Source organism: Bombus pyrosoma, linkage group LG7 (assembly GCF_014825855.1).
Source record: "Bombus pyrosoma isolate SC7728 linkage group LG7, ASM1482585v1, whole genome shotgun sequence".
Taxonomy (NCBI): domain Eukaryota; kingdom Metazoa; phylum Arthropoda; class Insecta; order Hymenoptera; family Apidae; genus Bombus; species Bombus pyrosoma.
The window spans coordinates 14083589-14100326 of record NC_057776.1 but is presented as its reverse complement, the minus strand read 5'-3'; the positions used below and the strand labels follow the sequence as shown (position 1 = coordinate 14100326).

Genomic DNA, 16738 nt, shown 5'->3' with positions numbered 1-16738 from the left:
ACATATTATTAAACAAGTCAATAACGAAAACATTAGTATCAAAGCAGGTTCATAATTTTTCGAAATAAAAAGGCAAATATGAGAGGTATAGTAATGCATTTAATTTAAGTGTATAATTCGTAAATCGTAATTAGATATATAATAATACAAATGCAAATATCGAAAGACTAAAATGAACAAAACTTTCCATATAAATGAAGGAAGCTGATGGTTCGCGATGGCATAGCATATTTTTACACGTCATGGGAAACGTTCTAAATACGCCATGGAATTCTTACCTGATAATGTGGAGAACTCATGCGTATTTAATATGGAATACATAATGCCTATTAAAGGCCTTTTTCGTGGCTTCGATTTCCACATTCCATCTTTGAAGTATTCCTCGTCCCACAGGTCTTTAGGTAGGCCTACTAAGCTTCCAGGCACCTTGTTTTCCGAGGATAAGTGGTTGCGGCGCAGCACTTGTTTCTGCCTCAGCCCTGGTATTACGTTTTCTTTCGCCATTAATTGGTGCATAAATTTCTTTCGCCAATTATCCGACAGAGATTCCAGCTATGCCGTTTGTCAGGGTTTAGTGACTTAAGCGACATTTGACAGCGAAAAATTTGCACTGTGTGTTCCTGTGAATTTCTACATTTTCTCCTTCGTTTCCTTTCTTTTTTTGGTATATCGGATGTGAAGTTTTGAAACGTCTCCATATCTCGTGATTCGAACACGAGAATTTTCAATCGGAATAAGAGATAAAATACGAACTTTGGTAAATTGAATACGAATTTTACAACGTTTTCGTGATTCTTACTTTCAGTACAACTTTAAATTGCAAATGAAGCTTCAGCTTGATCAAGAGAAATCAAATATATGTACAATAAAGTTGTACATAATAACTAGACTGTGGATGTTCATGCAAATCCGATTTTTATAAACACAACTACATAAACATAAAGATTCTTTTCGCCCACTAAATACACATCGCAATGAGAATGAGATTTCGCATATTTTATGCAATATATCTCTATATTTTGTATATTTCATACAATTTTTCGTTGTTACGTTTCCCACAAACATATAAACATTGAAAATGTAATAATTAATTTACAGTATATAAATTAGAACAAATTAGAATTTACAAAATTTCTTAATATTCTCAACAATTCAGTTGACCTTAAACAACAAATCGATAATTTGAGATTCAAGTCGCCGTTTCATAATTAGGTTTCACATTGGCTTGAAAAATATTATCATAGAATTTGGAAAAAGGTGGAGACTAAAATAGTGTACTATGATCAGAATTCAATACGTTATAGAATACGTGTATAATAGTTGATTCCCCATTTTCCTGAGGCGTCACGATCTTAATTAGAAATCGATTTATCGCTCGTGAGGTAATTACGATCGATCGATTAGGTCTTTAAACACGAACAATCGGAGTCGCTAACGATCGATTCGACATCGTAGTTCGTGGCGGCGTTCGTTTATAACACATTTATCGATTATGAGGATTTAATGACATGATAATGATCTTGTTTCGTACTATCGGAACTGAACTGTATATAATGCGATAATGAAATGGTACACGTTTGAGCTTGTTCAATTTCCATCTAAATATTTACATTTAACATTACTTAAAATTGTCATTTTGTTTCATCACGTATTTAATTTCTATCACTGAAGCATTTTATAGTTTGTAAAATGTGGTAAATTTCGATTTAGAATCCTTAGAAGAAATGATTTTCCCATACTTCGAAAAATTTCTCTAACTGAGATATCCCATTCATCTTAAAGTTACGAGGCTGTTAGATTCAAATAGTTAGGTCCTACAAATTCATAAATCGTAGATCTAAATCTGACGTTTAGAAACTTATTGTTAGTTAATATCGAAACTGGAAACTTACGTTACATTGAAGTAAACTAAACGATGAAATCAAAATGGAATTTACGTTTGAAACTGTAGTTAAGTAATTATCAACAAATCGTGTCTTTATCAGAGTATCTTCAAAAATCTCTTTGACAAAAATATTCCAACCCCCCTAGAATTCAGAAACATTTACATTGAACGCCATAGAATCTATAGCATTTCGAACTCTTTAAGATCGAACCTACAGGATTGCCTCTCAAGAAGAGAAATTCTTCTCATATTCCACCTCCTTTATCATCTACTTAAAAACTTTTTAACCTGCTAACCAGGTCATCGTTTAAGTAGAAATTTCTATAATCCTGTAACAAGGTTACAAGTTAATAAAAACAAATTAATCTCTGATAGATGATTTTAATTCTTCCATATATCATATACGATACATCCAATTTATTTTCAGCATAAACGAGGTAATACGTGAAAAAAGTAGGAGATTCATAAATAATAAAATTATTATCTTCGCGAGATTAGGGAAACCGAGTAACGAGTTAACCTGTTTTTCCTAGTTAACGGATTATCATTTTTTCACAACTCATTCAGAAAATGATCAAATAAAAATCTCATCGCCATTATCTACATCTGAATCTTCTAAATAACCCACTATTGCATACAATCTCCCTATTCCCTAGGGTAAAGATTTCTAAGCTTCCTCTCGCCCCCTTCCTCTCTCTCTCTCTCTCTCTCTCTCTCTGTCTCATGATAATAATAATCTCAGTAACTTCTCTCTTCATCTTCAAAACGAGACGAAAATAAGCCACAGCGTGCGATTATCGCCATAAATCGCATCGTGAAACGATGCGCATCAATGAAGCTATATTCATAGATAAAGATCCATTATACGGAAATAAGGATAAAGTGAAGTGTGCTCTGGTCGAATATCAAGCAGGGAGAGCAAACGGACAGGGTAGGAAAAGAAAACAGGTAGAAGGGAGAAGAAGAAGAGGGAGATAGAAGAAAATCGGCAGAGGAAACTGTGCTACCATGTTGCTGCCTGTTATTACAGTAATGATATCGAAGTTGCGTTACACACAGGAAATTACATTCCTGGAACTTCTTCAGCCAACAACTTTGAGGTTTCCGTTTAATTAGAATTTTCCTATCAATTTTATAACTTCATATTTCCTTTCTACTTTTCTTGAATATTAATCATCCAATAAATGTTCAGTGAGTTCGTGTCACTTATTTCCCTGCTGATTAGGTCAACTTCAAAAGTTTTGGAATTCTTTATTAATAATTATTGAAATTCTTTGTTATAATTTCTAATATTATATTTCTGGTAAAAAAATTCTAGATTCCATTTTTATAATTTCTTTTAGGTCCATTGTTGTTATTCGATAAAATATCGTTGCTTACCCTACGTAAAAATTATATCGTTACTTTTCGATTTTTCTCTTTATTATAAAATCTTTAATAAGGGAAAATTTCAAAAGGGCTAGCAGAATGATGGAAGAATGACAATCAGAACCACAGTATTTATGAATTTCGTAAGAATAGGCAAACAAATAATAAGAACTGAGAATAATAATTTAATTTGTCCGAAAGCTCTGCATGTAAAAACATGTCAAACATCGTTTCGAAGTTTCAAGAGAGAAACTTCGTCCAAATTCTAAACCACAGATTTTTTTTCAAGCGAGATAGAAAAGCGGGAAGAATACACTGACGATTAAACTCATGTGTAATACTTTTCTATATTTCTATGCGAAATTTTTTACAAGATAAGGTAACAAAATAAAACAACTTACGAAACGACTTATATACTACATTGTATACGTGTATACTACATTTTGCAGCAATTTTCCAATAAAGCATCGTGGACATCTTAGACCGGTTTCACGCGAAGATACGTGTATGATAGATACTGAATATTCATGTACACCAATGGAAACATTCACACGACGATTCTCGTTAAACGCAGTATCGCGATACTCTTTTCGTGTATCCATCGTGTATCTTGACAACCATGTTTTTTCCTATGAACGAGTCAGGCGAAACATTGAAACAAATGGCGACATTCACACGGTACGCATTTCGCGATATGTGTATCGCTACAGGCGTGTAAAACCGGCTTAAACATCATTGAACCTTTATGATACTTTCGCAAGACGAATTCGCGTTGGTATTATCAAATCCTATTGTCGGATTATGTGGTACGACCTAATAAATATTCATTCTCAAAATCATCTGTTGGATGTCCTTACACACCACGAGGGACAATACGATACATTCAGAATTATGAGAAGATACGGACCAAGTTGTTTTTCCGTTTATGTGCTTTTTTATTCCCGTGGAACTTCAACTATTTTCTCGGCGTCTAAGAACAGTAATTTCCGTGTACTGAGTCTCTTCCCCACCGTGATTTCGATCTTATCTCTATCAATTATCGAAGATTATATACCCTTACGTCGATAAACATGAACAAGATAACATATGCCTACATCCGGACAGCCTTTATGCTAATTCAATGTTTGATGTTGCAACAACTACCGTTCAAGAATTTTTCTAACGTTCGGATCCATTAAAATCGCGTAATACGACAGTTTCGGACGACGCTGTAAATAAGCTTCAAAACCGGTACGTATTTTATGTCATTTGTTTTGGGAATCAAGGATATTCGACATAGAGATCCGCCCGTATTGAATAGTTTATGCATAATAATCTTGTAAAATATTATATGTGTAAAGTAGAAGTACGTCTAATGGTCCGGTCAGAGCATCATCATTCTACTTCAGCGGAGCTTATACATTAATAAGATTCTTCATGCAAAAATTAGTACAATACTGTACTTTATAAAATACCGTATATACTACTTATGCGACTGACTAATTTTTTATTCTGAAACTTCACAGTTCAACGATATAATAATATTACATTTTGTTCGAAAAATTCTGATAACTATCGCGTTTGCTGTAACTGTGTTCGTTGTATTTAATTGCTTGGAATAGAAAATATTTGCGGGTCGAAAATATATATATAATACGTAGATTTTTAAATTTTAAGATTTTAAGAACGCTTAAGAAACATTTAATCGTATAATTGATAAAAGGGCGAACCTTTTGTATTTTATCTTCTGTGAAAAAGAAAGTGGAAACTATTATAGAGAAAATGTAGAATTCTTATAATATACGAAGTTATCAAAGTTCATGGTCTACTGTATTTAAAAATTATGTAACTTCATATAAATCAAATTAAAAAAATTTGTCAAGTATAAAATTTATTACTTCTGTTAAATTATTGAATTAATGTAACTAAATTTAGCTTACCTGTTTAAACACATCGATTTCACTTTGCTTCGACATATTATTGGGTTTTTTTGTCAGAAGATAATTTGCAGCCTCCTTGTTGTATTTGATATTTATAAATCTATCTTCCGCATGACCCTGACTTGGAAACTTAAATGGATACTTTCTAGCAACTTGCGAAGTAGATTTTGCATCACAGGGTTGACAGTTCGAAGCAATTGATCTCGGAACATTTTTCTGAAAAAGAGATACGTAAGATAGTACGTATTAATATCGAGTAAATTAAAACTAATAAATTGTTTGAACTATAACAAATTAAAAAACTTCTTTTTTAACTGATCTATACAATATACAGTATTTTATATTATCTATTGAAACTGGAAGTAATATAATTGAAACGATAAATTAACTTTGATTACTTTACAATTTACCTTATACTCTGATTAATAACAATAAAATTGTAAAGTAAGAAATATTCATAAAAACAATTAATGACTAAAATATAGATATTCAAGAATATAATAGAAAATTCTAAATAATACTATCTATCCACAATTCTAATTGAATTTTCTTAATATCTTATTATTGGAACGAAAAATACAATGCAAAACTATAAAATAAAATCTTTTGAAATAAACCTTAAACGCTCTTTGAAAATATTGTTTAGATATTAAAATTCATCGATCGTTATATTGCTGTTGAATTCCTTATTCTACACCTTTTCACAGATTCTTCAAATAAGAAGAGAACAAACTAAGTCACACGTAAAATTCAACATTTTATTTATCATTGTACGAACATAAAGGACTTTTGGCAAAATAATTTGAGCTACTAGCATTATGTACGTTTAGTGGAGCGAAGTACGAAGGGATAATATTTATATCTAGCAGGCCTTATACCTCCAGCGAACATCTGGTTTCGAACGAATGACAAATAGAACTGGGTCTTGAACCTGATCTTGTCTACTGGATTTTCAACCACTTACGAACAGGTTTGAATTTCTTATTCTTTCTAATCGATCTCTTAATGTTTGTGTTGGACTTTGATTTTTCCTCATTGATCGGTGTACAATGTACAATCTAAACTTCTTTTCTTCAATCGCCTTCATCGTTCATTAGAATTTATTAAAATTCGTTAAGAACAGCTCGCCCGGGCGCAATCTCAGATCCGATATTTTTTCCAAGAGGAGAATTTTGAAATTTATGCGTTTGGGGCCGAAAATCGCGATATACCAAACATCATTACGTGATAAAAATCACGACAAAGGTTAATGAAATATGAAGACCATAACTTATGCACAAAGTTATATTTCCAAAGGATTGAACGTGTGTTTGTTAGGCTCTGTGCATGATGTTCTGAACTTATCGCGAGAAATTCCTATAAATATACTGGCTCTTCTTCTGCTGCACGAACGGCCACAAGCAACGCGCTTCTGCCTTGGATTTCCGGGACGATACTTTAAACGGGAAAGCAGAAAGGTGGCATCCTAATTCCGAGTTACGATGGCGTTCCCTTGAGGCCGTTCTCTCGGCCGTAACGGTGAACGATCGTCCATTTAAATCGTCTGTATCGCGATTTATTGCTCCTCGCTTCTGGTTCTACGTCATGCGGTTTTCTTTCGAGGATGTTACTGTAATTGGTTATACACTGGCATTTCTTCGCTTTCCTTTCTGTCACCCTTTCTTTCTCTTTGTTGGCAAGCCTGCGAAATTGATTCGAGGAGTTGGAATGATCAAAGATGCGAGTGTCGAAGAAAGAAGAAAGGTAACATATATGCGTCGTGTGAGATACGGTGGAAAGAGCCATAAGTGCTAGAATGATATATTTTAGCTTTTAGAAGCATCACGAGGTAGAGATATGCTCGTATCCATAAGTATCAAGACACTTGCAGAAAGTGAAGTTATCCTCGAGAATGATTAGAAAACTATTTGTACAGTATTATCTGGTTTGAAACTTAATGTAAAGATAGGCAGAGATAGCTGAATTTTAAAGGAGGAATCCATATATTTATGGTTATAATAGAAAAATTTTATCTTTATACATATATTATAATGACATTGAATTTCTTCATATTTATGTCATTTATGTCTCTCGACGGCTGCTTTAACTGATTTTGGCAATTGTGTTAATTTTGCTACTCGGAGTTCTGCATCTACTTCATACGGAACGTTTGTATAAAATTTAGGTCAGGGGATTATGGGGATGTACACGTAAAGATTTTTAATATAATCATGTTTCTCTTATAACTCGCAGAAAGAGTTCTTATAAATCCAAGCAAAAGGTGTCCCAGTACTTATGAACGGGAATGTATGTGCTAATAAGTAAGTACTAATAAGTGCTAATTAATCTGTGGTTAAGACGAATGAAAGTTTCCAATCGAAGTAAATAAATTTAACTAATACAATACATTTTTTTACCATTTATTGTCGTTAAGTCTGTAAAGACTGGAGGTCTACAGTGTTCAAGTGATAAACTATATTATATAAGTGATATACTTATTTATGTTGTTTTATTTTTATTAGAAATCTTTGCTTCTGACACTTACGTTGTTTATCATTTAAATTCCTCGATATTGCGAGGTCAAGAATTTTCATAATAAATATAACCAACAATCTGCTATGAAAGAAAAACCTTCTGGAATTTCGGCATTGCTTATTTCGCGTAATAAATTTATTCCTCAAATGTTTTATAACGCGCGATAACATTTATAATTTTTACCATTTTTCAACATATACAAATTTTAGAAACGTATTTGAATGCACATAGTATAGCTGGAGGCAATACGAAAGAAAACTTGTAGTCTCTATTTCTATGGTCAGACATCAAAGCTAACAGAGAATCGAGTTTTACTAAACTGGTTTAAGGCTAAACCCCATTTATACTATATGAATAGGCTTCGCGTAATTTTTGAACTCAAAGGGGGAGTTGACCCGACACAATTCACGTTTCTAAAGATTATTACGACAAGGAAACTGCATCGTTCCTGTAATAGATTCTACGTCAATTGTTTTTTGTCTTTGACAATGTAAGACATTTTTCTACCTTAAAACTAGAAAAGGATAAAAAATTGTAGAAATTATTGACACCAGTTAGAGTTTTGGTTTCAAAACTATTGAAATGGCTAATTGATAGTAGAATATAACTTAATGGGCATTACATCGTCAAATTGAAACTTCAATAAAACGACATTACGCAAGAATCAACTAAATAGTAATAATTAAATAGACTTTGAAATCAATCAAAACTAATATTTTACTAATTCATCTTATTGTTTCTTAACGAGCCCACACAGAGGTCTTTACAACCAACCATTCCAAGAAATCAAACCGTGAATTACTACCCAAAGCGCTAAAAATCATGCACACGTGTATGTATTAGGTTGTTCCAAAAGTTCCTTTCGTTTTATAAGGAAATAATAGACTCACAACATTTGTTGTTTTATATTATTTTATTGAATTATATATGATCCATTTTGTTTCAATAGAACAAATAATGAATTAAATATGAAACACGCTATAGCATTGGAATAGTATTTAGCTATAGCATACAAGCTGTCCAGTACCTGATGACATCATCGAGTAAGCAATGGATGATTCCTCATAAAAAAGTAAGTGGAAAAAGTAAGATAAAATTATCACACATGAGGCTTTGTTTTCAAGAGAAAACAAAGAGTTTGAACATTTACTCGGTATGTATACGCGTATGCGTGTGACTAAGTCCAAGTTCTGATTCTGCATTTTTGAATTCTGAACTTCTGTTTCTGTTCATATTTGAATTAATAAACAAGGGTAATATCAATACTTTCATCCTACTTTCTACCGATTTGTACTACTAGTCTCTTTTATTGAATTCAATTCAAACAATTTCATTAATGATAAGATTATGTATCGCTTCTTAAAATTAACTTCATCGACGTAGAAACAGTTCAAAATGTCAAGCATAATATTTCACACGTAGTTACGCCCTTTAAACTAAATAATTATTACACAGTCCTTGTAGAGTATTATTTGTACCTCTCAATTGGCCGAAAACAAAAATATTGATTAATTTCAATTCTTCGCCATTCTACTACTAAAATATTAATGTATCTGTTAGTGTATATTAGTCTTTCCATCTAAAATACACTGTTGACTTAGCAAATGACATAAAGAGAAATTTATCAAGTTGAAATTTAGAATTAATAGCAGATGATCGAAATCGTTCTTCTTGAAACCGAAGCCTCGTGTACAGAAACTTTACTCTACATTTTCATCATACCTCTGCGCGAGTAATCATATCCTGGTCGGCAGTAACGCCGTTTATGGTTACCGGACACCTTGTATATTCGTTCTTATCGACGTCGGGGCAGGCTGAATAAAATAAAGTTGTCGTCGCTGAGTGTATTTTCCGCTCGTGAGTGCCCCGCGGCGCTAAACACGCGATATGGCGTTAAGGTAGCAAAGGGACCTGGCCCTGGCATAGGCACCGGCCCATTAAATGTTGTACGCCCGGTAATTTATGGGGTGCGAGAGAAGAAACGTAACCACCATCTCTCTGTCCGGATGGTGTATAGTGTACATAATGCGAACCGGCGCGTCGCATAGGAGACGTCCTCGTGTCCCTCCCTGCAACCCCGTCACCGAGTCTCGCGCATTTGCATAAAGCTGGACGGGACCACGATGACCGGGAGGTAAGGCCGCTCGGAGATTAAACGTTCGAGATTTCGTCGGTCGTGTTTCTTGCACGCTACTCACGCGGAAAATCCGCCGGGATTCCAGCTTATCCGTTTAAGACGAGACCCCGTCGCGTGGAAACCGTGGATCGAATTTTATGGACCGAGGTGATGATTGCCAATGATACCCGTGGGAGCAAATTCAAAAAATGCATGCGCTGAAATCACTGTAGGCAGGTGGAGGATTTTTGTATGTTAGAAGGGTGGGAATTTTAGTTAGTTTTATGTATTTTCTTAATGTATTATGAATTATGTATAGTGTATTATGTTAGAGTATAGTAGAACTCTGTTTATGTGAACTCTGTTTAAACGAATTCTTATTGATCGAATTATCGAATTGAATTATTATATGAACCAAGTATTATCAGGGACTGGAGAAAATCGATGAACTTGTATTACATGAACTTCAATTATATAAACTGTTCGTCTCCTGTCAGATTCATATACGATGTAGTCTATTGGAAATTATATAGGGACACTTGGTTAATTTTAACAAGATATATTTTTATCACGAAAATGATGATTAATCTCTGTAAGCATCATACGAATGTATGCGTAATAAAATTTTATGATGGGATTAAATTGAATTTTAAAAAGCTATAAGCAATAATACGGTTAGTAGGAATACACATAAACGACATATTATTAGAAGCGCTACAAATTCAAAGACTATTACGTAAGTCATAAAGGAAACATTTTTTCATTGCTAAATAATATTCTATTAATATTATACAAAGTGTCAACGTGAATATACAATAAAATTAAAAAATCAATGAAAATTAATAGACGATTAACGAAGATATTTGACGATTTTATCTTAGAACTTTATTCATTTTCGTAATACTTGTTTCTCTCTCTGCCTGTTTTAATTATATTCCAATCGAAAAATTGTTCATATCATCAGGTCAACGAGAATTCTCATATACGTATATCAGAATCCTCGGTTCATTCTCACGAACGCTAGAAAAAAATCAAACAGGAAAGCTTCGAGGAAAAGATCGTCAAGGAACTAAGTCCCACGGGGGACCAGAGGCGTATCACGATTTTCTCGCCGCTGTCTTTGATGACGTGACATTCGAAGCCAATAAATTCAGCGGTCTAGCGTCTGATTTGCATGAAGCTAAACCTTAAAAACTTCAAACAGCTGTCTTGACGTTGCGTAGTAAGAAATCGCGGAAGATTTTCCCATAGGCACCAAAAATGTAGAGGACCCCCAGCGAAGAGCAGCGAGCGCCGTCGAAATGTTGTCCAGCTGGCGCGAACCTGTCTGACCAATATTTTCTAGACGAATCTCTTGTTGCAAGGTGCTGAAGGGTTGGTCCCGGTTGTGCAGAGAGTACAGGGGAGGTTAAGATCGCCCCGAATATTTCTGGATTTCAGCAATGTTTCCTTTTAACTTATCGCTTTCAGTCACATTGGCCGCCACAATAGGTTTATTAGTAGGTCGATTAAAATTACTTTTATCATTTTTGGAACACACTAGTCTTGTTTATGCAAAGGAATATAGTTAAGGAAGAGATATGGGCATCCTAATAATTGTCGTATGTAATGAATGGATTGTGGAAGTTTGTGCATTCATAGGAAATAAAACGTATACATACGCGCTGAACGCATATAATATGAAAAATATTAGAGACGCTCATAGAAGTATAAATTTGCATAAACTTCGTTTGCAGCTTAGTAATAAATGGGTGAAAAATTAAATAAATATATTCGGTTGCCAGATAGAAATATTATGTTTCAGTGAACTACATCTTCCTCTTGAGATTGTTTCGTATATCGCAATTTTCCATGGACAGACTAATTTATAATATGACGATCGTAAAGACGTGAATAAATTGGACAGTAATTACGTAAGGCTCAACTATAATTTTAAATACCAAGAAACGATATAGAGAACAAGATCAAATATTCCTTCCTAAACATCCACACATTCAAACACAGCCATTCAAATGTTGACCCAGAACACTGGCCCAGAGACTACTTGCAAGAACAAGGCAAAGGACCTTCGAAATTCGGTCAACGTAGCTAAAGGAGCTCCTCTTGCAAATCTAACTCTACCTCACAGCCATAGAAATTACTGTCCAATATTTCTTCGCATTTTTCTACGTCGATTTCAGACGATACTTTGTCCCCTTCAACAGCTCCTTCTTCCCACGGTGGCGCGGTTCTATCAGCTCAAACCGGTCAGCAGATGACATCGTACACGCATACAGCGTCGCGACGCGTATGCGTCGTGTATACGTACGTACCCAAGCGCCTTGCCATCTCCGAGAAGCTACGCCACAACACCTGCAGCTCGATATTTACCGGTGGATCAACTTCGCAGGGGGTCCTCCTTGAGAACGCAGTTGCAGCACGACAACGAGGAACAATGACGGAACAAGGAATTAAGGGATAGGAAGAGCGACTCTTACAGAAGAGCTCGTGTCCCTCGTGAAATATATGCGTGGCGGAGAAATGAGCATCACGCGAGACTGTCTGTTCTTCAGGTTCATCCTTTCTTTGCTTCGTGCGTTGAGTCTTTCGGGCGTGGAAAAAGTTGATATTCTCCTTATTTTAATCGTTTCACTTTCGATGTTGCGTATTGGAAATGTTGAGTTTGTAATTGCTTATATATAGGAAGAACAAATGAAAGATAAGTTATATATTTCTTTAGCAAATTTCATTTAGCAATTTTCTAACCTAAGATACTGCGACGGTCGATCCTATTTAAACAAAATTCTATTCTAGGTTTTTGCATTAGATATTAATTCTACCACAACCACGAATATTCCGAAACTATAGACTATCATAATATTAATTATTTTTTACAACCCTTTGTAGATGTATTTTTAGAAAATTTATAATATATAATACATTTACGTACTTCAACGGGTAACGTTGTACTTTGAAAATTAATTATGTGAAAAAGCTCTTAAGAAAAGATAACTACGCATCGAATTATACTGATTATGGTTGAAACGAAATAGTAAAAAAAGCGTAATATATTTTTGCAAATGCTTAACAAATATTCTGAAAAATATACTATCTACGTACTATCTCGTCGAGATGCAATTTAATTTCTTCCGCATCTTTCATTACTTGCAGCTTCTGCGTTAATGTAACATCAGCAACAGACTAGACACTTCCGTGAAGCGCATACAATGTAACAAAAGCATTAATTGAACCGTGATACGTTATTATATCATCGATATCTTTTTAAGACGTCCTAGAAATCGTTTATTATGTAGCGTTTTCTCTATAGCAAATGTAAATCTTCTTGCATCTTGCAAAAACAGCAGCTTCGCTTTTATGCTCTCAGGATTCAAGTATCTGAATAGCCGCGAAAGAGTCGAGAATTCCGAGAAAATTCTTTCCATGGTTCCGCAAATCGGCCGAATGCGATCCGTTTAATGTCAGCTTTGATCTGGTTGTCAGAAAGTGGCCTGTTGAATACTTATGAATAATTCAACCGCGGGCGGTATCGGCGTACGCACGGGAAACAAATTAATGGCATGAACATGTAGTATCGTGCACGTTGTACTCTTCATTCCGTAACGTCAAACGTTCTGCATATGCATCGACGTTACGATGCGCAGGTGCAATTGCACACGCGAGCCAGAAATCTCTGATCTGAATATCAAAGATGCCGACGCATCGTAATCTTCAACCTCCCATGAACGTTTTTATTCGGATTACGATAAAAAAAAAAAAAAAAAAAAAATTGAAAAAGATTCAACCAAGTATGTAAGTGTACATCTCTACACTGTCAACGTATATGTCAACGATTTCTTTCTTTTGTTCTTCGTTTGGTAATCGCGATGTCCTTTTTAACGATGTTTTCATTGGAACACTTCTCTAGCAATTAACCGCTTATCAGAAGTAAAAGATATCGAGTAGGCTTATGTCCTGTTCTATTTTTCATGTAGCTTCTATACGCTTGGTTAGATAGTTCTTTTTCCATTTGGTTATTGGAAGCTTGAAGCGTAATTATCCAACGATGAGTTTTCAGTTTTCGTGATTGAATGGGGACAGGGCAATTGGAAAGTATTTTCTTGCTTGTGATAATGTAATTTAATTTTAAGTTTCTTTTATTCTGTCTCTATAATTTATAATTATAGCAAGTTGTATATTTAATTTCATACTGTACAAAATGAATAGAAAATGAATTGAAATTTCCATTTGATGAAGAATAGTACCTTGAATGCGACACGACAGCTGCGGTTGCTCATGAAGATATTCAATCATCTGTAGACAGCTTTCATGGATATTCTCTATATTACCAAGCTTCGTTTCTCATAAGTGGGATCATTTTTAACATCTATTGTTATACTTCGAATGATCGTTTACGCTGTATAATGTTGCTTTATGTTTCTATTAAATACGTTTCTATTATTTCTATTAAATATACGTTTACAGTAATCATCTCCTAACGACAAATATCTTTGATCTTCGAGAAACAACCAATTAATCCGCAATTGCACAATCTCATAGAAGCATGAAATATTACCGAAAATTTGATTAATGATGACAGAAGCGAAAACTATCGTGGCTACATCGTCGACGTCGAAACAAGGACAAGTAGATGTTTGCAGAGGCGCCATTAATCGCAGAGTACGTGCGCGGGAAATCAGTAGAAAAATCCACGTACACAAAGCCGTACGCATTAGCAACGTGTTCGCGGGAACAGGTTGTTCCGCTGGCGATTCAGAATCTCGCGGCGTAATACAGATATTGAGTTCACGCGTAGCGGGTGCGGATAGAAAAAACGGATAGAAAGAAACGCTGGCTAATGAATTAGTGCTGTCGGTATCGCAACGGGTCGTGCCTACGTGCGACAAATTATGCTGATCGTATCGTAAAATTCTATGGAAACAGCTAAATGCTTATTAGAGCCACATACGCGGCCGTAGATACAATATATCACCAAGTGAACCGTGACGACATTTATGTTTTCATACTTCTAGCGATCAAAGTCATCATTTTTACAGTTTTACGTTAGCATTCTTGTGGCAATTGGGTCAACGGACAGTGAAACAAAGTGTCGCCTACTTTGTGGCCCCGCTGTATAGCCGAGCACGTGGGTCAATTAACGTGTCCATGCTAATTACACGGTCAACGATTTTAACGAGATCCAGTCTTGTTGAATTGCCGATCGAAGATAATACAGCGAACGATCAAACGTTGCAAGATATAAAATTGAGGTGGTCCTGTAATTCGTAATGTAACATATTTACGAATGAGAGTTATTAAGATTTATTAATCGATGAAGATCGATTTGGTACGGTTCGATGAACCGTTGGTTTTCTGATTGGTATTGATTCGAAGTATTAAATTAAATTCTTAAAAGTTTGATGTATCGAAAGGTTAGTTGAATAATAATTTCAAAGTTTCTAAGCGAGGGTTTAGCACCTATATATTGTTATACTCGATGTGCTATATTATGTTTTACTCTATTGACGCTATGCTCATATACTCGATACTGCTGTTTTGTACTAAATGTAAGTTGTATTAAACGACGATCTTATTGAAATTATATTTTTACATGTAAGCATAGTGTATGAGGGATTTAATTAAATTTCTGTGTATAAACTAGTATCTTCACTTATCCATACAATGTGTCTGACTTGTCGAAATAATCAATGTAATGCACCAATTCTCTTGCTCAAATATGTTTCTCCTTTTTCCTAACATTTTTGTTTATTTCCCTATGAAACAAAGCATAAAATATTCTCAAAGCTATAACAAAAGAATTTCTTACTTACTTACAACCATCTCTAACTTCCTGCCAGCAGGCCAACACCTGTTGAACCTTACCCTAAACACCAACACACCTATTATACCAACATACCTAAACCGCTATTTCTAACGCCAATATTTACAGTGCTATTTCAAATCCATCAGGAAATCATGTAAAATCCTCGACAATTCCCCCAAGAAGTCGATCACGAAACTCTCGTAACAAGTATTTTCTGGATTTTAATCTTTCACGGTCATATTAGTGTTCCTTTATGTGACATGTAGGGCAGACGAGAAACGAGATTTCTTGTTCAAATTTGCCCCGATGTTTGGATGATATATTTGTGAATTTTCAGGCTCCGATCGTGTTTTTATCAGTACGTTAGTAGGGTAAACTAACGGCAGATGGGAAACGCGACCTTTTTTTCAAGTCTGCTCGCAGAAAGTGAACTGGAATGTTCGCGAAACCTTGAAACGAAATACAAATAAAGTTAATGGCGGTAATTAGTTAAAATAAAACTACTAGCAGTAAAAACGCGATTGAAACCCGAAGAATCAGAAATATGTCAAGTATTTTCTACTCGAAGCTCGATCCCTGTAACAATCCAGTCTGTCGGACGTAGAACATAGTATGTGCGTGCGATGCAATACAAGCAACAGGATCGATCTCCCTCCACTTTCGACACCCGTTACAACCGAGACATTAGATCGTACGTTAGACACGGCGATTGGCTCCCGTCGGACGCGAAGAGGTTGGGCCCAGGTGGGCCATCAGGTTCGCAGGGGGGATCCAGGATGCGATTGGCAGCAGGAAAAGCAACGGAAGAAGGGGGCAAGCTATCTTGGCAGGCTTACTACGATCGTCGTACTGCATCGGCTGGTTCAACGAAAGAGGAGGATTGCTACTACGCCGTGCAACATGTTCGAACGGGGAGAGATCTCGCGTACAGATACGGTGGAACGGTAGGCAACGCGAGAACTCGCGATATTCCAGTCACCGCTGCACCGGCTGCAAGTTTGTCAAATTCGAATCGATCCGCGAGAGATTCAACGAAGATAGGAGGATGACTTTCGAGTGACCGGGCGGCAGTACTACTAGGTGTAGATTAATGTTTTACAAACGAAGATCTGCGAGACTGATACGTCAGAAAGACG

General features: G+C 35.3%; 1 protein-coding gene across 2 annotated transcripts in view; it reads right to left on the bottom strand.

The window, feature by feature from the left end:
- The window catches only part of LOC122569134 (protein cortex-like), a 255995-nt gene that overhangs the window by 9261 nt on the left and 229996 nt on the right, over nt 1-16738 (bottom strand). For both annotated transcript variants that reach the window (XM_043729688.1, XM_043729687.1), the window contains exons 2-3: nt 5173-5388; nt 279-552 (exon numbers count right to left, since the gene is read on the bottom strand). In XM_043729688.1, coding sequence (XP_043585623.1) covers nt 279-552; nt 5173-5388 — 490 coding nt within the window. The remainder of the gene's footprint in view (nt 1-278; nt 553-5172; nt 5389-16738) is intronic.